At 43.0% G+C, this 21923-nt stretch overlaps 2 protein-coding genes across 8 annotated transcripts in view; both read left to right on the top strand.

The window, feature by feature from the left end:
* Nucleotides 1–7677, top strand: part of CCDC82 (coiled-coil domain containing 82) — a 34598-nt gene extending 26921 nt beyond the window's left edge. For all 6 annotated transcript variants that reach the window (XM_055320696.1, XM_055320698.1, XM_055320697.1 and 3 more), the window contains exons 7-8: nucleotides 1553–1738; nucleotides 6722–7677. In XM_055320696.1, coding sequence (XP_055176671.1) covers nucleotides 1553–1738; nucleotides 6722–6787 — 252 coding nt within the window. In that variant the 3' untranslated portion in view covers nucleotides 6788–7677. The remainder of the gene's footprint in view (nucleotides 1–1552; nucleotides 1739–6721) is intronic.
* A 4774-nt stretch (nucleotides 7678–12451) lies between these two features.
* Nucleotides 12452–21923, top strand: part of MAML2 (mastermind like transcriptional coactivator 2) — a 344880-nt gene continuing 335408 nt past the window's right edge. For both annotated transcript variants that reach the window (XM_055320599.1, XM_055320598.1), the window contains exon 1: nucleotides 12452–13215. In XM_055320599.1, the coding sequence (XP_055176574.1) occupies nucleotides 12703–13215 (513 nt within the window). In that variant the 5' untranslated portion in view covers nucleotides 12452–12702. The remainder of the gene's footprint in view (nucleotides 13216–21923) is intronic.

Below are 21923 nucleotides of genomic sequence, written 5' to 3'. Positions count from 1 at the left end.
CAACGTGAAAAAGGAGGTATTGGCAAGGGAATTGTTAGAGTCGATATGACTGGTTTGATGACAATGTTGAAATGGAAAGCTTACTGGGAGTAAATAAGCAATGTACGATAATACATGATTATTTTTAGTCATCTAAAAACAAAGATTTTTGTAGAACTTGAATAGAAATCTGAACCGGGTTTTCTTCAATTTTTGAGGATTTTAAAAAAGATTGTAAGATGTCCCAAATACCATCTTCACAAGATGATGTATCAAACCTGACTGTTGCTAATCATATCTTTTATTCAGTCTTGCCAGTTCACTCTTCATTTTATTACTATTGTTTTTGCCAGTATACTCAGATTATTTATTGAACTCCTCACTTCTGTGAACCCTTGTGATGTGGCTTCAGAAAAACAATAAAGTTCTTTGTCAGAAAAAATACAAGTTACACAGATGAATATTGTAACTATAGCACTTGTATTGAACTCATGAAACCATAACCCATTAGTGAATTCAGGCACAGAAACAAGTACATAATTTAACTAGGAGTTTGTCCATTTCCTCAAGTTACTCCTTGAGAATAATACTGATCATGTTATGTGTTTAGTTGTAATGTTTAAATTTTAGTTTTCCTATTTTAGTTATCAGTATGTATAACAGAGTACATATTCAGAACATTCTGAAAGAAAAATGTTCTGGTTGGTTGATTTCGTAAGAAGAGAATTCTTAATCATAAAATCCTGGAAATCCATATAAGCACAGAAATTAAAATTTTCATAGTTTGCTAACAATAAAATATTAATGTGTTTTAATCATATCAGAGTGACTAAGGAAACAAATACAACTAAACACAGTTATTTTTTTACTTTACAAAGTTTTTTGGAAAAAATTATTTAGTGAAAAACTGTTAACACTTAGTATTGATATGAGTTTGTTTCAGTTTTACATGTTGCTTATACATGTAAGCTAGAAAATTGTCATAATTTTCTAGAAAATTTTAAGCTAGAAAATTGTCATAATCCAGGCATTTTTAACTTAGTAACTGTACCACTATGTACACAACTGCTTACTCGCTTTTCTTGCTTTTAGGTATGCCCATCCTTCTACATTAAAAGCCATTTTTCTCCTCCTTCTTAAACTTGGCTAGCTATTTTCTAAAGACTTAGTTCACGCATCACCTACTCATGGACTCTTCTCATCTCTGAATTGCGTTAATTGTCCCTCCTCTGTACCTTGATAGCATCTTTTGCCCAGCATTTGGTACATTGTGTTTTAATCGATTATTTTTCTCCCAAGACTATAAGCTCCCCTAATACAGGTAGTATATCTTTCACTTATGTATCTTCAGTGCTTAGCCCAATACTTGAAACTGAGCAGATGCTCAGTTTTTCTTAACTAAGTTGTATAATGAGAGAAGATAAAGGAATTATTGTGTAAACATTTTAAAAATTAAATAATGCAGTCATTAGATTTTGCTATTAAAGAAAATCTGAAGGCCAAGAAGGCTGTATAATCATTACTGTATCTTTTATTTCATATGTCAGATAATAATGTTTATTCCTTGATTTAGGTGTTTACTGTTGGCAGAATTTGTGCTAATCGCACCAGAATTTATCATAAACTGAAACATTTTAAGTTCAAGCTGTACCAGGAATGTTGCTCCATTGCAAAGACAGAAGAAGTTGAGGATGAACAGGTTAAGGAATCAGTGGAAAGAATTTTCAATCAGTCAAAGAAAAGTGGCTGGATTAAGGAGGTAAGGTGAATACAGAAGAATCATATCATTCATAGATTCTGGAGCTTAATTATGATCAGCAAAAGGATATTAATGATTAGAAGAAGACCGTGAAATTTAAAAGAGAATCTCTCCTCCCCCCTACCCTTGTCTTTGTATTTTCTCTTCTTCCACCCATTCCTTTCATGCTTATCATTGTCCAACCCTGAATAGGTGCCCTGATGTTCTAAGCATTCCTTCAGCTCATCAGATAAATCGAAATCAGCAATAATACTGTCCTGTGATGAAGGACCTCTGTCCTTTCACTTTTATATATATGGTATTCCTTACATATATATTAAGTCCCCTTATTTTCCTTGACAAAGTGTAGGACTCACCTCTGCTTGTCTGCTTCCTATTCTTTAGAACAGTTCTTGTGACCCGAGAGTGAAGAAGCACCTGGTGCCAATCTGAGGAAAGGATCTCGGCTGCCAGTTGTAATACCACCCACATCCTCTTCTTGAGGACATGGGCTGAGCAGTGAGCACACTGTAACTGAAGATCAAGGGGAATGCAGAGGTTTCAGGCCACGGCACTGATTTTGATTCCCCCAAATCCTGTTGATCACTAAGTTTGATATCAGGGATAAAGTGGGGGTTTGAAGAGTGCACTGGATTCCCGAAGATCTGCTGGCAGCTCAGAAGCTCTGGTCTGCTCACAGAGCTTTTAGAATTGCTTATGGTACTTGGAAAGAATGCTCATATGACTGTGGTGGTCTAAAACCAGTCTAGTTAATGGGAATGTATAAGAGAACACATATAGTAGATTTTCGGGCAACTCAGATCAACAGTATATTTAATCTTAAAAAAAAAAAAAACAAACGAAGCCTGACTTGAGATCTGTTGCCTGGGTTATTTATATCATAGGAAATTTATAAAAGAGGAAGATAAAAAAGAAGAGAGCTTAGTGAATACACTTATGAGCAAAGGGAAAGCAAAAGAACAACAAACAGGAACTCGTTAGGGTATGGCATGCTCTGCAGAGGTCTCCCAGTCTGCAGAGTGACATCAAACTGGTTTCCCTTCTGACAATTATCCTCCTCCACAAACCCCCACCTGGTGATCTCTCTGCCTTCCTGACCTCCCACATCTTAACCCTTCTGTAATCTTTCTCTCATGTTACTCTCCACGGCTTTTTATCTTTTACTTTGCTTCAACTTTTCTCCCAGTCCTTTGCTCCCTGTCCTCCTCTGTGCCTTTCTAATTTGCCTTAGGGAGGAGCCATTACTTAGCCAGTAAGCCCGTCTTTGTTTCCCTTGATGACGTGAAATTCTTAGCTGCTTTTATCAATGGGTTTAAAGGTTGCCAACCCTCTAGTAGAGTTGAAAAACCTACCGGGGCACCACATTTGTTTTTTAAAGAATTGTGTACTAGGTGTAAGAAAAAAATCACTGTGTATGTATTATACATATTATGTAATGATACTATATATGGGGAAGAATGTTAAACTTCTTGCAGAGAAAAACTAAAAGTATTTCCAGATCATGCATCTTAGAGAAAGCCTAACAAGGTTTCTAACAGAAGGGACCTGGAATAAGAGAAAATATCTGTAGAAGAAAAAAAGCCAAGTGTTCTATTCTGCTTTAAGAACAACACGTAGCATTGGGCAGTTAAGGTATTTCAGGGTCATGTATGTGTAGGACAATATGCACCTTTTTTGTATTTTCACATGCAAAACCAAAGAGCTTCATTTTCTTTTTGTGATCCCTCCTGCTTTAAAAATACTTGACCATAGATTTTCTCAAAAGATTTCCGAGAAACAAAAGTTTAGACCCACTGTAAACATATATACACCTTTCTGTGCTGTGCTTAAACTTCAGAATTTATCAAACACTGACACCTCTCAGCATCACTCCACCTAATGGTCAGGGAGTAGGAGTGTCCTTGCGCGACAGCATTGCACGTGCTTGTGATGCACGCCTTCTTCGTTGGCTGCAGGCTCAGGGCCACAGTTGCCCAAACCTTTTCGAATGCCAGGGCTCAGTGCTGCTTGAATGACCCTATCTGTAGCCCTTTTTGCACCTGCCTCCTAATCATCATGTCATCCCCTTCTCTTACCTCACACAAACTATCTGGTCCTGGCTTTTCTCCCAGCTTACACTGCACACCTTGCTTTTTCCCTTACCTGCCCCTTCCTCCTCCACAAGTTTTTCTTCCACTGTCTCAGGATATCTCAGCATTTCTTTCCAAAGACTTGCCAACCAGACTGACTTCATTCTTCTTGCTCTTCCTCCTAACAGTTGAACTAGGATGATGTGTTTTTAACCTAGAATGACATTAAAGGATAGGAGCTACTTGGGTGTGAGAAAGGAAGGATTAATAAAAAAATTCTAATAAAACCAAAACATATAATAAATATAATAAAAATAATTGTGTCATTCTAAATTAGAATGGAAGAATATACAAGCATATGCCACTGGCAAAATTCTAACAATAATGTTTCTTGTTCAGAAGAAAGTGAATGTGATGATGGGATTTCCAGAGAAGTTGAAGATAGGGTTGTTGGGATGGGGTGGGAAATACATAAACATCAGGAAATGGAGGAAGTATGTCAAAAAAAGTATCAACTCTCGGTTTTGCAATTTATATGTAAATTTTGAATGTATTACATAAAGATTGTTACATAAGAAGGAATTTTAAATAATGATTTGATAACTCACCCCTTCTTGGAACTCTTCTTATGTGGTATCTTTTTCTTTCTCCCTTTAAAACTTGTTTTTCCTTTTCTTTTTCTTTCACTCCCTAAACTGATATTTCTCAAATCGTGGCCCTAACAACCCTATGTCAGAATCACCCAGAAATTTGTGGAAAACGTGTAGTTCCTGGTCTCACTGCAGACCTATTGAATGAGAATCCTTGCGGAGGGTTTAACACCCGATATTTAACAAATTGGTGATTCTTAAACAAAATATAAAGATTGAGGGCCACTGCTTTAAAGGTAACATGTTGCTCTAGGTTCTGATCTCAGCTGCTTTACAGCCCTCTGCCTTGGCAAACCCATTCTTTTCTTCATGTCTGACTGCTGTTTCTGAAGACTCCAAACTCCTTCCTTTATGTTCTGACCTCTTTTTCACATTCTGGTCCCACAGTTCTGTTTTAATCAGTAGGTCCACCCTGGCACTCGAAGGGATTAACATAAGACCCAAACTCTCCAAATTTTTAGTAAAAAGAATGATGGAACCAAACTCTTTAGGTGGAGAGAATGACCAGGAAATACGAACTGCCTTCTTGCTGAGTTTCACTTTTCCTTTGGAAGGCTTTCTTTTTTCTTACTAAAGCTGCACTCTGCCCCTTCCCATCCTTTAAATCTCAGAAATAGCATATTATAATGGTTAAAAGCATGGATTTAAATATTTTCTAACAATAGAATTTGGAGGAAAGTTACCTTATTCTTACTATAAGTCTAAGTTGTCACTTCAGTTAAGTAGGAATTAAAACAACAATAATAATTAGAGTTTTGGTGTGCTATATCTAAAGCATTTAGTATTGGACCTAGCAATTAGTAAGTGATCAATTAATGTTAACTATTATAGTAATAAAAGCAAGTAGTTTTCCTTCCTTTTCTTAGTATAGCTGGGATAGATTGTAATTTTCCAAAAAAAAATTTAGTAAGAGGAAAAAGAGTATAAAGAAAGATAACATAAAAAGCATAAAACAATCAAACTCTTAAGGTATAAGTTTCTAATTCTATGGTACTTTACTTACATCTAGTAGAACCTGTTTGAGTACTCAGTCAAAAGAATCCCCTAGTAGTCCAAAGGTTATTTCCCCTCCTCCTTTTCTTCATTCTTTCCAGAGAAGGTGATCCAATCAGACATCTTTGAGGGGGAAAAAAGTTTCCTGGCCCTGCCCAGAAGGAAACCACACTCACTTTTCTTTTTCTTTTCTCCTATACTTTTCCATAGGTTCCTATCACCACAAAAGTCAGGATCATCAGAATCCTCTCTTCCTTCACTGAGAGTAGAACCAGAGTTCATAAGTAGGGTAAAGAAACCATTCGGTCAGTTAAGCTCCTCAATTGAAATCAGCAGTTTGAATTTTCCAAATCATCTGTGGAATTTCCAGATCATCCTGACTCCTCTTTTATCTTGTCCTCCCTTGGTCTTAACTCATCATCTTAATTGCTGTCACTCAAATTTGGGACCTCATTACCTAACTTACTATAATAGACTCATGACTAGAATGGATGTTTTACCATTTTTCTCAAAATAACGTCTCATATCATGTCAGTCTTCTGCCTTAACACCACTTTAGCAGTTTCACATTGTGTGTTGCATTTTTGCTAAACTCCTTCACCTAACATTTAATACTTTTATTCTCTGACCACAACCTCTTTGGTTCAGTCTTACCTCTCTCTCTTTCCCTAAGAAATTATAGTCCAATCCCATACTTGCCTTTTCGCTCTTGTATGGACTGTGGCTCCTACAAAAAACTCTCTCCACCAAATCTTTGCCAACCAAAGATTGGCAGATTTGCTCCTGGGACAGCTTAAGGGCTTCTCTTTCCTGATCACCCCATCTAACACATGGCTACTCTTCTGAACCTTCTTTATGGCCCTTGTTATTGGTGTATTACCACTGAACTCTGGTCTCCTTAGGGACAGAAAAAGTAAATTTTTTTTGGTACCTAGACAGTCATGAGAACATCTTTAATATATGTTATGTGTTCAACAAATTTTTGTTGAATAAGTTATTGAAGTTGTTACACTTCTATGAATATCATAATAGAAAAATTATAATGTATAAGAACATTATGAGATTAATATCTTCAGTTTGTTCTCTTTCCAATACTTTATGAGTTAGAAATGCTTATTTGAAATTGTGTCCCTATTTATAATAAGATTTTTGTTCATGATTATCCTGAAATGAGAAATGAACATGTTCCTGTTTATGTCTATAGATTGAAAAGGCCTACCTTATCTTCTTTGCTTTGAGTAAAATAACTAGCTTTTTTATTGTATACACAGAAATATGGTCAACTTCAAGAATATCTAAATTTGGCGGATTACTTTCAAGATGAGAAGTTTGACTGAATTGTAACACATTTCCTTCAGAGAAGATTTTATAAATTCCTGTAAATGTGAAGATCATGAGTCTTGTATCTCTGTATCATGTGACGTATTTATATATTTTATGTGTACTTTCATGGCAAATATCTTGTTTAAAACATATGTTCATCTCAGTTTCCATGAAATGGCACTCTACAGTTAAATAAAAGTTTTGTCTGCTGTACATAGAAGACATAAGCCCAATAATTTTTAAGTAAAGAGTATTTTAAAGTTCTAAAACAAGGCCTTTATAACAGATGATTATCAGTAAATGAGCTGTTCATGTCCTGTCAGCTTAGTAGGCAAATACTGTATTTTAAAAATGAGTCCAGACTAACATCTACATGTATTTGTTATTGAATCCCTGGCCAGATTTGTTTATTATCCTTTCACAGTATTAAATGATCTGCACTGATACATTCTTTATTACTGTCATTACCTGTATCAGTGGGCCATGGAAGAAACCTCATGTTTCATTCAGTTCAATCCCCTCGAGTTAGAATCAGACTGTAATTTACCCATTCTAAAGAGGAGTGCTTTTCTCCGTTTCTGAAGTTTCCTTTAGAAACAGAGCTCAGGCCTCCGGAGGCTTTCCACACTCACATTCAGGAATAATTTTGTGATACGTTTTTTTAATGCTTCATAATGTTCTTTTGATTTTTTATTCGATTTGTGTGCATGTTAATGGTTAAGATATATTTTATTTATTTTTATTCATAACCTTTCCCATATATGTATTTACATTACAATCCAAAGATCTCAGAGAGTCAAATTCAGCCAAAAATAGTTTAAAAGCATACTTTGGCATCTGCACTGCTTTGCACATCTAAGTTTCCCATAATATAATAAAGTAAAATGGTGTCATACTGACCAAATGGACCCTGTGTATTCTGTATCTTTAATTCTTATGAATAGTATCGTAGTAGGATCTATTTTACTGTACAATTTTAGATACTTGTTTCTGACCTTCTGTTGATTGAACCTGGCTTCAGTTATTATATGGTTCATGCATGGAGTTTAATATATGTGCATACATAAAAAGCTACATTTTATTGAGTCCTTACATAGAGATCACTTAATATTTTCTGTAGTTAATTTTCTGAAATTATCCCTATTGTCGTAAGCAAAACGAGTGGGAAAAGTTCACAGCATGCCAAAGATACCGATGCCGATGTTTTACGTGAGGGGTGCGTACCATTTGCAAAGTGTGAAATGGAAATTCCAGTCACGTATCTCTATTCTTAGTTCTCCAGCATACAGAAATAATCCTTAACTAAAGTGAAACCACAGTTGAAAGTTGCAGATGAACTGACCGTGCTGAAAAGAAGCAAGGCGGAACTGGAGGAAAAGTAACGGTCATGTTGGAAGGGGTAAGGAATGGCCTATAAAAAGGCAGGCCAAGGAAAATGAAAGTGAATGATCTGTAAAGTATCTCTAATGACCCTTGGAAGCATCACTTCTTAAATGTGCATGACACCACAGACAAGTTTGAGAATGCCGAAGAGTGACAGCTCCTTCCATCTGGAGAGTTTTTGAAATTAATTTACATATTGCTTTACATGCCATGCGTTTAAGTCATAAAAAGCAAAGCACTATCAATTAGAGGGACTTAATGATGGCAGCCAACCCAGTTCCTACATCAGGCTTCTTGTTGGCATGCAACATTTTTCCTGTTGGAACAGCCTTCTGACTGTGGATCAGGAAATTTAGTAAGAGTAGTTTTGCCGATGTCTGAGGTTACTGCAACCAAGCAAACTTCTAGAGTGGGTGTTTGAAGAACACAAGAGGCATTTAGGTATATGGTAACACCAAAAGGATAACAGAGAGACGGGCTGTTAGGAAGTTAGAATGAACATGGTTTAGGGCCCAAAAGCAAGTAGTTGATCAGAAAGAAATGTTGAAAAAAAAAAAAACTGAATTAACCTTTACAGGTATCGTGACATACTGTATTATTTTATCATCATCATAACCATCGATATCATTGACTCAATATAACACTAAAATAATAGTTTGTAAACTTAAAATCTCACATGTCTATGAACTTTTTAGACCTAGGCATTTAATACAGTGGTGTCAGGTGGCCTTGGTTAGTAGAGATGATGAAGAAGACAGAAATGGACAAGTAAAAGGAAAGGAATGTGTGAAAGAATCATATGGCTACACAGAAGCTTCAGGGTTGGAGAACAACAGCATAAAAAGAGGGAGAGGGAAACAAGGACAAAAAGCATTTATTTTATTGGCAGTTAGATATAACTGATCATGTTTTCTCACTTGTCTGCTCTCATCTTCAGAGGGGTAGTTCTATTCACTGCCCATTCCTTGGAGGCATTACAGCACTGCCTTAGACTCTAGCAAGCTGATTACAGTGTAATTGTGGCTTTGCTATATTGAGGCAGCAAGCGCAGTGGTTAAAAGGGCATAGGTTTGAAATCAGGGTTGAGGTAGAGTCCTGAGTTGTTACTTCCTAGTCACATGAGCTGCAAATAAGTAGTATAATTTCAGAATTTTCCTCATTTCTGAAATGAGGTTAATAATACTAATCTTTGAAGCCTGGATTAAGGGAGATCTGTGTGAAGTACTGTGCCTGAAACAGTGATTAAATAGTAGCTGATGTAGATGGAAATGAGGATGTGGATGATAATGATTACAGCCTGAAATTAAATGGCTGTGAAGGAAAAATGTATACGAAAGACACTCCAAAAAAGTGACTTACACCACTGATTATAATATGAAAATGTATTAAATTCCTGCTTGACAAGTTTTTAAGGTATGTCCCTGTCTAGCATGGAAACCAAAGTTTCTATCAGAAAGAAATAGTGGATTTGACAGAGGATTCTGTGTTACTAATGAAAATGAATGCTACAGCATGACTGTCGGGTGAACAGCATTTTAAATTTAAATATTACATTTTCTCTCATCAAGTACAATTGCTGAATATAAAGTGCCCATAGTAATGGAAGATAATGTCTAATGAATACAACTTAAAATCAAATATAAAATGATCAAAACTCCTTTGACTTTTAATGACACCTCATGAGAGCGTTCTCCAAATTTGCATACCTAACAAAAATATATTTCTGCCTTTCCCCATTTGAGTAGTGAGGAACTCAGCCTTAGAAAGGCTAAGAGAAGAAGAAGTCCAAATGAAAAATTAAAAAGGTATATTCCATCAGTATACTTGTCCCCAATTCCCAACAAACATTCCAGAACTTGTGAATATAAAATGGACTAAAGCAGGCCAGCCTATTGAGAACTAAAGTGTAAATAAATCCAGTGGTACAACTGTTTGCATTGACTTCACCCATTCATTTCCATCCATAGGTCAGTTTGGAGAAGGACCATATGACTGAAATGGGAGAGTTGGTTTAGGTTAATGAAGGCCCATTGCTTGAGACCTCAGATCCAATGACTTCCGAGTTAGGACACGGCATACTTACGGTCCTAACTATCCCAATATTGTGCTCACCTGAATGTGTTCTCCATAACTGATCATGACAAGCACAATCCATTCCATACTTTGAGACCTTAAAGGCAGGACCACGTGAAGATGAGACAACAGTCTGTGTAACTGATGTATTTGGTTTGTTATTAAACTTCTTGAAACTCCACTGCTACATGTTGATTTTCCTCCTGATATATGCAAGCCAAATAGCCACGGAGACCTCGGATCCTGCAGTTGTCTGTCATGGGTAATCTTGTATTTTCAAAGGAAAACCTTCATTGTTTTTTGTAGAACTGGTATTGGTGATTTCACCGTCATAAAATCTTTTAACTTTTCCTACCGATGTGCTTGTAATCAGCCAGTTGACTTCCCCCAGAGATCCCAGGAACAGGCAGGCAGGTGGACAGACACTCGCCTGCCCTCTGCCCCCGCCCTGCGCCCCCTCCCAGCGGCACGGACCCACCCGTCGTCCTTATTCTTATGGTGAACACTTCCTCGATGCTCCCCCTGCTCTCGCTAGGGTGCTCAGTGGTGTCATTTACAACATACTGAAACACGAAAATGATATCCTCAGGGGGGCGTGCTGTGGGTCTGAGAGGGAAAATACATTCCCTGGCCGGGAATTTCTTAAACACTTTGAGCCGGTGGAGCCGTCGTGTCGGGGCTGGGGAATTTCCCCCGCCTTCCCCACTCGGCCAGGCCGCGCGGAGGGAGCCCTGCCCGGCGCGGGCCCCGGGATGCACCGCTGCGGCCGCTGGGCGGACCCGCGCTCTTCCCTTGCCCTGCCCGGTGCCCGGTGCTCGGTGCCCGGTGCCCGGTCCCCCGCCCGCGCAGTGCCGCCCGCCGGCCGCCAGGGAGCCCCGGACCCCCGTGCGCCCCCGCCCCCGCCCCCGGTGCCCGGTGCCCGGTCCCCCGCCCGTGCAGTGCCGCCCGCCGGCCGCCAGGGAGCCCCGGACCCCCGTGCGCCCCCGCCCCCGCCCCCGCCCCCGGTGCCCGGTGCCCGGTCCCCCGCTCGTGCAGTGCCGCCCGCCGGCCGCCAGGGAGCCCCGCGCTGCCGCCCGCGCCCGCGCCCGCGCCCGCGCCCCGCCCCCGCCCGCAGCCCTCGCCGCCGTCTCCCTCGCCGTCTCCCTCGCCCTCTTTCTCTCCCTCTGCCGTCCGAGCACAATGAGAGCCTGTGTGCCGCCGTGACTCGGGCAGGGGAGCCGGTGTCGGCGAGGCGGCTAACAACAGACGGGAAACAGAAAGGAAAATACGAGCTACTTTTTTTCTTTCCATCCACAAAGCGGAGCAGTACGGGAGCTCGAGGCGCACCGCTCGTTGCGGGTGCAGACCCGCAGGTCCGCCCGCCGGGATGGGATGTACAAAAGTGCACAGAAAAGTGGCTGGACGGGACTCGGAGCAGTTTGCTGCAAGTTTGTAAGTTTGACCGTCGTGTGTAAATCACTCTCGGGAGAGTTTGTGTGTCGGTGCCGAGCCAGGGTAGAGCCGGGCCGGGCCGGGCCGGGCCGGGCCGGGCCGGGGGCGGGAAGGAGCGTGCGCTCAGGGACCTCGGCGCCCGCGCTCCGACTTCAGGCTGCGCCCCCCGGGCCAGGAGGCCGAGGACCGGGTGAGGGACGGTGCCGGGGGCAGCCCCAGAGAAAGCGCGGCCCGGAGTCCGGTGACGGACACTGCTAACAACCCAAAAGCCTTCTCCGTCCCTCCGGAGGAGACCCCATCCCGCGGTCCCCAGAGCGGAGGAGGCACCCGAGCCCGGGGAAAGGGAGGAAAAATTACAAGCCAGCAGACAGCCCCTCTTGGTTTTGGTACATGCTGAACACGGACTTCGAAAATTTCCTGAAACGGCACGTTTCTTCTAAGCCGAAGAAAAGTCAAAGCTGCAGGTTGCGTAGCCGTGTTGGAGACGGGTTTCTGTGCAGAAACGTACCCGTAAGATTTTCTCAGAGACAACTCGGTGAGGGGAGCCCGGCCCCCCACTAGCTCCTCTCCATTCCCCGGCTGCCCGGCTCCGGCTCGGCTGGACAAGCCCCGAACTCCCGCCCTAGCCCCAGATGCTGTGCGACAGCGCGCCCAGGGGCCCGCCCGCGTGCTGCTGCTGCTGCTGCTGCTGCTGCTCCTGCTGCTGCTGCTCCTGCTGCTGCTCCTGCTGCTCCTGCTGCTGCTCGGGGGGCCACCGACTCCGTCCAACTTCTCCAGGGCTGTCAGGTGCAATTAGAGCCGGTTGACAAGGGTTTGTCTCCAGCGAATCCGGTCGGTGCCATCGGTTCTGTTCTGTCTCCTCACCCCCGGTTTGCGCGCTCCCCTCCCCCACGCCTTCTCCGCGGCCCCCCAGCCTCCCAAGACCTCTGTCCATGTGGCCCTGAGCACGGGGCTCGCATTGTCAAAAACAGACTTGCCTGCGAGAGGCAGCGGGAGCCTCCCTCCACCTCTCCATCCCACGGGCAGCACCGCACCCGGGGAGATGGGGGACACAGCGCCCCCACAGGCCCCCGCAGGAGGGCTGGGGGGGCCCCCCGGGGCGGGGCTCCTTGGAGGGGGCTCGGTCGCCCCGAGGGTGCACAGCGCTATCGTGGAGCGCCTGCGGGCTCGGATTGCCATCTGCCGCCAGCACCACCTGAGCTGCGAAGGCCGCTATGAACGTGGCCGGGCCGAGAGCTCCGACCGGGAACGAGAGAGCACCTTGCAGCTCCTGAGCCTGGTGCAGCACGGCCAGGGGGCGAGGAAGGCTGGCAAACACACCAAGGCCACTGCCACCGCCACCACCACCACGGCCCCCCCACCGGCCCCTGCTGCGCCCCCGACGGCCTCCCAAGCAGCAGCCGCCGCAGCCCCACCACCCCCGCCAGACTATCACCATCACCACCAGCAGCACCTGCTCAGCAGTGGCAGTAACGGTGGCGGTGGTGGGATCGACGGGGAGCAGCCGCCACAAGCTTCAACCCCTGGGGACCAGAGGAACTCAGCCCTGATTGCGGTAAGGTGCCTGGTTTTCTCATGATTCTTGCTGTGGTCCGCTGGCCTTCGGTGAGGGTAGAGCTCACCTTGGCCTGGTGTGGCGAGGACAGCCGTGACAAGGGCCAAGGTGTTGGCTGTCTCCAAGGCCACCGAGTATGCAGTTCGTGCACTTTTATACTTTCACTCATCAAGTTCTGCTGGTGCTCACTCATGGCTCTTCCTACACTCGTAGGGTGATTTTTAGGCGGCAAAAAGCCCGAGTTCTCTAGAGGCTCTCTGGAGTCCAGAGGTGGCTACAGGCTGGCAAGATCCGAGCGAGCCACTGAGGAAGGCCCTGTGTCAGATCCTCCTGTTCGGGCTAGCCAGTTCCGAGTAGGCCTGACGAGCCACTCTGCAGCCCTTGTGCCTAATCAGTCCAACTGATCTTCATCAGAGCCTTTTCCTTCTTTTCCCATTTCCCCTGCCCCTTTCCGAGCAGCCCTTTCTTGGGTCAAGAGACGATAAGTGATCTCTACCACAAAGGAGTTCTGTGAGTGTCCCCTCAGCCAAAAGTGAACTGTGGAGAAAACATCCCAAAGACTAGTGAGGGTCTGATTTCACATGGACTCCCCCTGCCCCAGCCCAGTGCCTTGCCCAGGCGCTACAGTCAGGTAGTGTCTGCTGGCAGCTTCCCTTGAAGTGGGCAGGCACCAAGGAAGGGGCTGTTCCCAGGCCATTGTCCTAGGAAGTACCTTGTCTTCAACACTCCTGGCAATAGGGCATCGAACCTGAAAGTTCTGATTAAGTTTTTGGCTGGGAGTTCTTCCTCAGAGGCACAGACACACCCCATCCCAGAGGGAGTATCCCTTGAATCATTGGCTGTCAGTGCCAGTGGTGGTCAGGTGACTGCCTGCCGGTGCCCACATCTCCCGTAGCTTCTGGGCCAGTGGCCCTGGGCTGGAAGGTGGAGCCCTGCCCCGCAGCGCAACAGGCCGCCTCCATTTCTGCCGTCCGTGGGGCCCTGGGGGTTCTGTGTCAGCTTGTAGCCCAGCTCCAGTTTGCCCAGACCCTAATGAAAGTCAGCAACAGGAAACGGCCACGCGAGTCTCAAAGTACGCAAAAGCCCAAAGGAGAGGAGGGCACCTCGTCGATGCTGTTTCATCCCTGAATACAGTTAACCTGTAGGGTCACGTTAGAGCTTCAAGGCCTGACTTCCCTTCCCTACCACCTGTTCCGTGGCCACCTCTCCCTGGAGTTCCCTAGGAGAGCAGTGGGAGATTGTTCTGTGAAAGAGAGCTGCTGAGGTGAATGGGAGTGGGGGTTCAGGGCGGCGGGGGGGGGGAATCACTCGAACGGAGAGAAGAATGAGGTTTGTATGTATGTGTGTGTCACTGGCATCTGCAGCCAAAAGTATCTAAATGCCTTGATTGTCCTCAGTAAACTTATAATCTGTCTGCAAGTCTCCCAATAATACTGCTTTGTGTGCTTCACAGTCTCCTGGTAAGTGTTTCTGGGGATGATACAGGGAACGAGGCACCCAGCCTTTTTCAGTGGAGAAGAATGATCTCTGACCTGGGTGCCAAGACTGGAGGTGGCACTCACATCCCAGCCTCTGCAAGGAAGGTGGCATGTCTGCTCATGACAATGTTCTTGGGATTTTTTTTTGCTTTTCTCCAACATGGAAAGCAAATGAGGCTGGAGTGGGTAGGGGAGCTCTGGAATGTGAAATGAAACCAACCTCAGAGGTTATTGTCACTTTACCATAGTGATAGCCACACCGGGAGGAAGTGAAAGGACGGTGTCCTGCCTTTCCCGACTGAAGGCTTACAATGTGGCTGTTGTACCACTCCTGTTCTAAAAGAGAATCTGAACCCTCCTAGCCACCAGCCATCTCCTTGAGGAGACCCCAAGCACAGTGATGAGGAGAGGTCGGTGTGAGTTGGGACTGAAAAGAACAGTTGATTTCTGGTGGTTGCTTTTCTTTGAAAACGTGTGGCATTGCAGAGGTTCACCCGCCACTCTGGGTTTGGTTATTGGAAATTCCCTTCTCCTTTTTAGCTTCTAAATTTGGAGCTTTGTTACTCAGCATGGTACTCAGAGGTGGTGATGCAAGTACTGTATTAACCTGATAACATTGTGTTTGAGGGAGGCCTGGGCATTTGGGAGTGATTCATCTAGCCCTTTAGATCTGCAGGTCCCACTTCTTGCGGGCTCCTCTTATTTTCAGAAACACAATTTAAAGGGGCCTTTGTGCAGAAATGAGTGTCAGAATTCTTAATTTCATTGCTGTGTCCGTAACCAGATTTATTTCTGCTGGGTGTGTTGAATGTAGCACTTTAATAGTTAAGTCACATGCCGTAAGTGGCCATAAAGCTCCTTTGGAGAGAGGGAGAGGGAAACTGATCATCTAAAATCGGGTAGTCACTGTGTCCTCAGATGAACGCTCTGGATGCTGCATACCTGCCAGTACAACACCTTGTATGTATCAGTTTTTGAATGTGGACGGAAGGAGAACTTCTGGTCTGTGGGATAGCATTGACTTGAGGGCTATTATACCACAAGAAGTATATAATGTCTGAGTTTTTTTGATAGGCTAAGTTTCAAGAAGAATGCAAGAGTAACTTCCAAGACAGTTCTAATTCTCTCCACATTGAGAGCCTAATTCTGCAGCCCTTACTCGGCCAATTTCTTCGTTTCAAGTTCAAGGGAAGTACCATTGCTACAGCAACTGCAGGAATAGGGCCTTTCAGAGGGTCTGGATTATAGGGCTTTGAGCAGATCTGCATTTCTAACCACTTGGAGCAGGCTTTAGGCACTAAATCATTTTCTAGTGAAGTATGTTTGAATCTTTGAATGAACTGTGAAACTGAATAATTGCTGGTCCATGGAACAGTAAGGTTTAGAGCTTCTGCGGTTCATTATTAATCTTTCCCTTTTGCCTGAGACAAGCTCTTTTTTTCTATTGCATAGACTGTGTTGCTAGGATGGATAGATAAGTGGTTCCAAGTCATCTTTGGCTTTAAAGATTATCTTTTCTCTAATGTAGTGTGGAGGAAAGAAAGCAGATCAGACAAGGAGTCTGCATGCTTGATTCTGTGCCTGCTTGATCACTAACCAGCTGGGTGACCTAGGACAAGTTACTTAGCAGTCATCTGTAAAACAGGGAGGATAATATTGCTGTCCTAGCTTGTTGAGAGAAGCAAATGAATGTGTGTTTCGGAACAGGCTTCAGGAAATATAAAGCACTACAGAAATGCAAAGCATTACCACTAGTATTACTAATAATAAACTACTAAGCAACGAATCATAATACCAGTTTTTCCAGGGATTAAAAGTATACTTAAGCTTTCAGTTGTCTGTTTTAAATGGTGAAATGGCTTTTATTGTAAATAGTGGGATTGGTATTTCATTTCAAACTGAGTGCTGCCAAGATAAGGCTGAATTATCAGTGTACTTAAGTGTTCCTGAAGGTCCCAGGAAATCCTAGTTAAAATGTGCAGTGTTGTGGAAGTGTTTGGGATCTTTGCGTGCATGTCCTTTACGGGCCTCTGCATGGACCAGAGCAGATTTGGAAAGGTGTGTCCACCAGAGCGTCTAAGGAATATTAGAAAAGCCGTTTGCACAAATGGCATGGGAAAGTTAAATATTTTGTCAACAATAGTCTAAAATGTTAATTGTTAGCTTAAGAAAGTCAAACAAGTTAAATCATTGCTAGAGTTCTCTGGTTATTTTTAACTGATAATAATCAAGTTTCCAATTGACAATTCATAATCTGAGAGCTCTAAGTGGGGGGTTGAGAACAGAAACAGTTCATTGGCCAGATCTGGGTGTCTGTAGCTGCCTACATGATAAATATCCTCCCCAGAACAGTGATAGGAGTGTTTACATTATTTATATATGCAGCCATCATTTCCTTAAGAACTGACCTATTTTTGTTCTGTTTTCCAGAACAAAGTAATAACGGGAGAGTTCTTATCTCTCCAGGACCTTCCTACCACTTCTTTCAAGTAAATATAAGATCCCACAAAGGCAAAAGAGTTCAAGTGGAGAGAGAAGTTGGTATATAATCCTTTATCAAAAATGGGCAGAAAGCTGGCTTTGATGGCAGGGGCTGTTATAATGTCAACCAAGATGCCCTGCTTGTTTGGGTCAGTGTTTGTTTATGGAAGGCATTTGTGTGCTTTGAAATAATGTCCTCATTAGGTTATGTTTTTCAAACCTTAGTGTTCTAAACCTTAAGGTTTAATATTGTGTGGCTTCCCTATGCCTGTAAACCTTTCCTAAGGACCAAGATGAACATGGGTTTCAGATGTTCTAAGATATAATAATTAAATATGATTAAAAGAGCGGCTATGATTCTTGTTTTTAATTGTTGTTGTATGTATTTGTTTTTAGTGCTGCTATTTAATCTTGAAAAGCCTGGATGGAAATTAAAAAACAAAACACCAGTTCTGCCATGCATGGCAAGTAAGCTATCCCGAATGTATTCTACTACTTCCCTGTTCTTTAATCCAGGCCTTTATATGTCCAGGCCTTCTATAGGCTGGGTCATGTTTAATGAAAACCGTTCCAAATTCTTTCTTCGTTTTCATTCTAATTTCCCTCATGCTCAAACAGGCTCTGTGGGAGAATACCGAGAAATATGGCTAAAGTCTCTGCTCGCTCCCCAGGCCACTGGGGACATCAAGACCACTTGGATAAAGGAACAGTGCAAGTACTAACTAGGTAGGATGGACCAAAACTGATGTAGAAAGTCAGAAGAAAAAAGGAATAAATATTTAGCGAGCCCTAGATGTATCAGGCACTTTTATGTTTTATATAATACCTTAAAAAAACATACACACACAAACCTGGTGAATGAGCAACATTTGCCCCACTTCTCAAATAAGGAGGCTGAGGCTTTAGTGAAATGGTAAATGGAGGAATGTAGCACATAGATTTTATCTGTTGACCAGTAGTCAGATCCCACTTCACACCTACTATCTTTATGAACTAGAAATAATCTTATTCTTCTTGGGCATCGGTACCTTCACCTGGAAAACAGAGCCAGTGTTCCTTAGCAGAACAGTCAGCACAGAGCCCGACACACAGTAGATGCTCGAAACGTTGAGTCCTGTCAGGAGTTGGTAGGAGAGAGCATGAAAGCTGGCTCAGGGAGAGCTTTGTGTGGATCCCCAGTGGGGCCTCGGAAGAGGGTGCGTGTGGAAACGTGGGTGGGAGTGGCTAGGTGCAGATGGGTATGAGCATCAGGTATGGGACAGAGTGGAGCCTGCCTGGCAGCACTGGGTGTAAGTAGTGAGGTTGATCCACTGCCCGGAGGGGCCAAAGCTCTGGCCAGAGTACATCAGTAACCCTGGAAAATGGTAGAGTGAGGAAAGCTCAAAGGAGTCAGCATCTCTGAAGCAATAATAATTCTTCATACACTTGAAGACTTACACTTCTCCTCCAGCAGCCTCTTCTCAGAGCACATTGCCTAGGTGTTCTGTATCACCTATCCTCAAGTCCCTTGAGCTGCTTAATGCCTTGCTATTTACACACTTCCCTTATTCCTGGTGAATTATATACAACATGACATGGCCTTTGGCTCAGGAAGGAGATGGGTTTAAGAACATGCTAGCTAGACACAGGAGAGAAGCTAAAAGAAGCAGTACTGAGGACACAAACCTCTCTTCCTGGCTGGCCAGGCCTTCCAGGGCCAGTAAGAATTGCCCTGGGGCAAAAGTGTGTTCTCTTGATGTATAAACTTATCTTTCTGACAGATGAGTTTGCTTATTTACAAAACTTGGAAAAAGTCTTTTCATTTAAGAAAAAAAATTGTGAGCAGAAAGTAATGTGAAGCTGTGGTTCCAGATTACCTTTGAGATCTTGCTTGCTTGCTTGCTTTTTAAATGCAGATGTGTTCCATATCTTTGACTTGCCCTGAGGTTCAGTGGGATATCTTTTCCCCTCTTTGGTCCATGTCTACATGGCACGGGGAAGGTACCCTATGGAGTAGATGGCAGAGGAGAAAAACCAATACTTTATGATTGAAGGCATGATGTTGGGATGTGGACCATAGCGAATGGGGCCCCTATCTATAGCTGCCAGCTTCGACCCTTTTCTACACGTATCTAAGGAGCAGATGAGAAAGAATCAAAGCTGTTCCATTTCCTTATAGAGGGGATGAAAAGAGATGTTCACATATTCTCCACAAGTCTTAAAGAAGGCTAGAGAGTTGGGTCCTACCAAATTGCTGAAGGAATGACTAGGAAATGGGCAAATAGCAGTATTTATATGCACTGTGTTCTCCATGGGTCTTAATAATTTTAGCAGAAGTCCTGAAATTTTATATCAGATTGTGGACATGGGTGCTTTATAGAGTTTGGAAATTATCTGTTAATTTGATAAAGAATTGTTGTGCAGTAATTCTCTGCCATGAAAGTTCATGTATCCAGGGTCAGCAATTTGATACAGCCTTTGCCCTCTTTGTATTTACAGCTAAGAAATGTGTGGGTAGGGTTGGAAATAGAATTGTGAAAGTTCACTTAAGGAGGCAAGGGGGCAATGTTAAGAGCCTGGGATCAGAGGTGAGACTACCTGGTTTCAGATCACAACTCTACCACTTGGTTAAGTTAATTAAACTCTCCTGCCTCAGTTTCCTTAGCTATGAAATGGAATGATATTAATAGAACTACTTCGGATTGTTGATTAAATGAGGTTATTGCCTGACACCTAGTAGAGGCTCAATAAAATTTCACTGTTGTTGTTATTGTGAAAAGTGACATACCTGAGTCAGATTCATGTTTTTTTCCAGTTCAGGATTCCATCTTCAGAATGTATCAGAGATATTTTGTGGGGGCATGGCCTTTCTCTTTAATATTAATTAAAATGGTTAGTGATGGATGCCATTTCATCCAGTTTCCTGAAATAATTTAAAATGGAGATGTCATCTGGGATAGATTTACATTTCCCTGGCATGGGTTTTAATAGGGTTCTTCTTGAGAACAGGTCAATTAATATCCCTTCCATTCCTGGGATTCTAGGACCTCTGATCTAGAACTTAACTAGAGTGTTTATTTGACTTCTTCTGGAATAGAGGCCAGGTTTCCATTCAGTTGCCTAGCAAGTGTGGGATGTAGGCTTTGTGGGCAAATGAGAAATTTAAACCGTTTATTGAGAGTTTGGAATCATCAGAACTGATTAGTCCAAATTTACCAATTTAACTGAATTATTAATTCAGACTGATAAAGAATTCTTAAGTGAATCTGGTCACAGAGTCACAAGGAGTTAGAAGTTCCCTGCTGTGGAGATTTAAAATTATGCTTTTGAAGGCCAGGTCCCTGGCTCAAGTCACTAAGGAATTAGTTAACTCACTGCAACCTCAAATGAACAGCAACAGGACTTTGTCCTCTTCCCAACCTGGACCTGGAACATGTGGAAAATTTTGTGCCTCGATGTGGTTCTTAGCTTAGAATCTCTTCTTTGCTCGGTACCTCCTAAAGGTTGATTCTGTAAGAAACATGAGGAAAATATTGCCAAGGCTTCAAAGAAAGTTTTGTTGAGGATGATTCTTAATCAAAAGCATGATGTTTTGCTGAAGGTGACAGGTTAAGAATAGGAATAGTCTTGTTGGGTGGATGATGTCTGGGCAAGGATGGATTTATTGGTTCTAACTCAGAACAAAGAATGTAGTCAAATTTTTTTTGTTAGTGTGTTTATTCCCCATCATTTACACTTAATTCCCATCTTCCTCTTGAAGTGTAATATTCTTAGGAAATGTAGAGTCAACCTTATGTTGGGTTTCTTTTGTTTTATATTATTTTACCAGGGTTCTTGCTTCCTGAGTCGTCATGGCACGTTCGTATGTTGATAGGAAATCATTCACATCATGGTTTTACAAATCCTCTTCCATCAGAAATGTGGCTCAGTTTTATTTGTGGGCCTTTCCCAGCAACACTGGTAACTGTCACCCACCTGAAGTCCAAGACCTGGAATTCCTCATTGTAGGACAATGTTCTCTTCAGGTGGTTCTGCTGGATTTGAATGGAAAGTTAATTACATGCCTGGGTTTGGTTTTGTTTGTTTTGGTTTTCTCCTTTTCTGAAAATTTACTCCAGGCAAAAGTTTGCAACAACTTCTAATAATGTACCAGGAATCTTTGGGGTACACCGGATAATCTCTTAAAGCCCTGGTAACCAGAGTGCAAAGGAGTGGCTTAATCGAATACAGAATGTACCTGTACTGTGTCTTTGGAATGATGATTACCATACTTAAGAATGTACACTGCTCATCTCTGGAGGTCTCTGGAGTCTAGATTACATAAAAATAAAAGCATTCTCTGGCTAAGCAGGTGAGAAACTTAGTTTTTTATTGGTACTGTTGTTCACCTAAGTGGACCAATACTCACTAAACCAGCTAAGGCTTGCACATCTGATTGCCACACTGCACTATGTAATTTCAGACAACAAAAGCATATGCTAGTGGTGTTATCCCATTTGGTTGTTTCACAGAAGTGTTGAAAAAGTACAAAGTACAGACCAAAGCGTAAACAGGAAGAGCAGCGGTCCTCCTGACAGAAACAGCAGGCGGAGGCAATAGTTCAGTGAAGTTTGTGCCCAAGTCCTGTAGCCACTGCACCAGAGAGACCTTCCTTTTCTCGCTTAGATTCTTTGCATGGGGATCTGTTTGCAGGCTCAGTCCCCCGGAGAGAGATTCTGAACTGTCTTTGTGCTAAATTAAACATTAGTTTTCTCCTTGGGAACTTGATCT

This window comes from Nyctereutes procyonoides, unplaced genomic scaffold (assembly GCF_905146905.1).
Source record: "Nyctereutes procyonoides isolate TBG_1078 unplaced genomic scaffold, NYPRO_anot_genome, whole genome shotgun sequence".
In the NCBI taxonomy this organism is placed as follows: Eukaryota; Metazoa; Chordata; class Mammalia; order Carnivora; family Canidae; genus Nyctereutes; species Nyctereutes procyonoides.
This window is presented reverse-complemented; position numbering and strand designations above follow the sequence as displayed.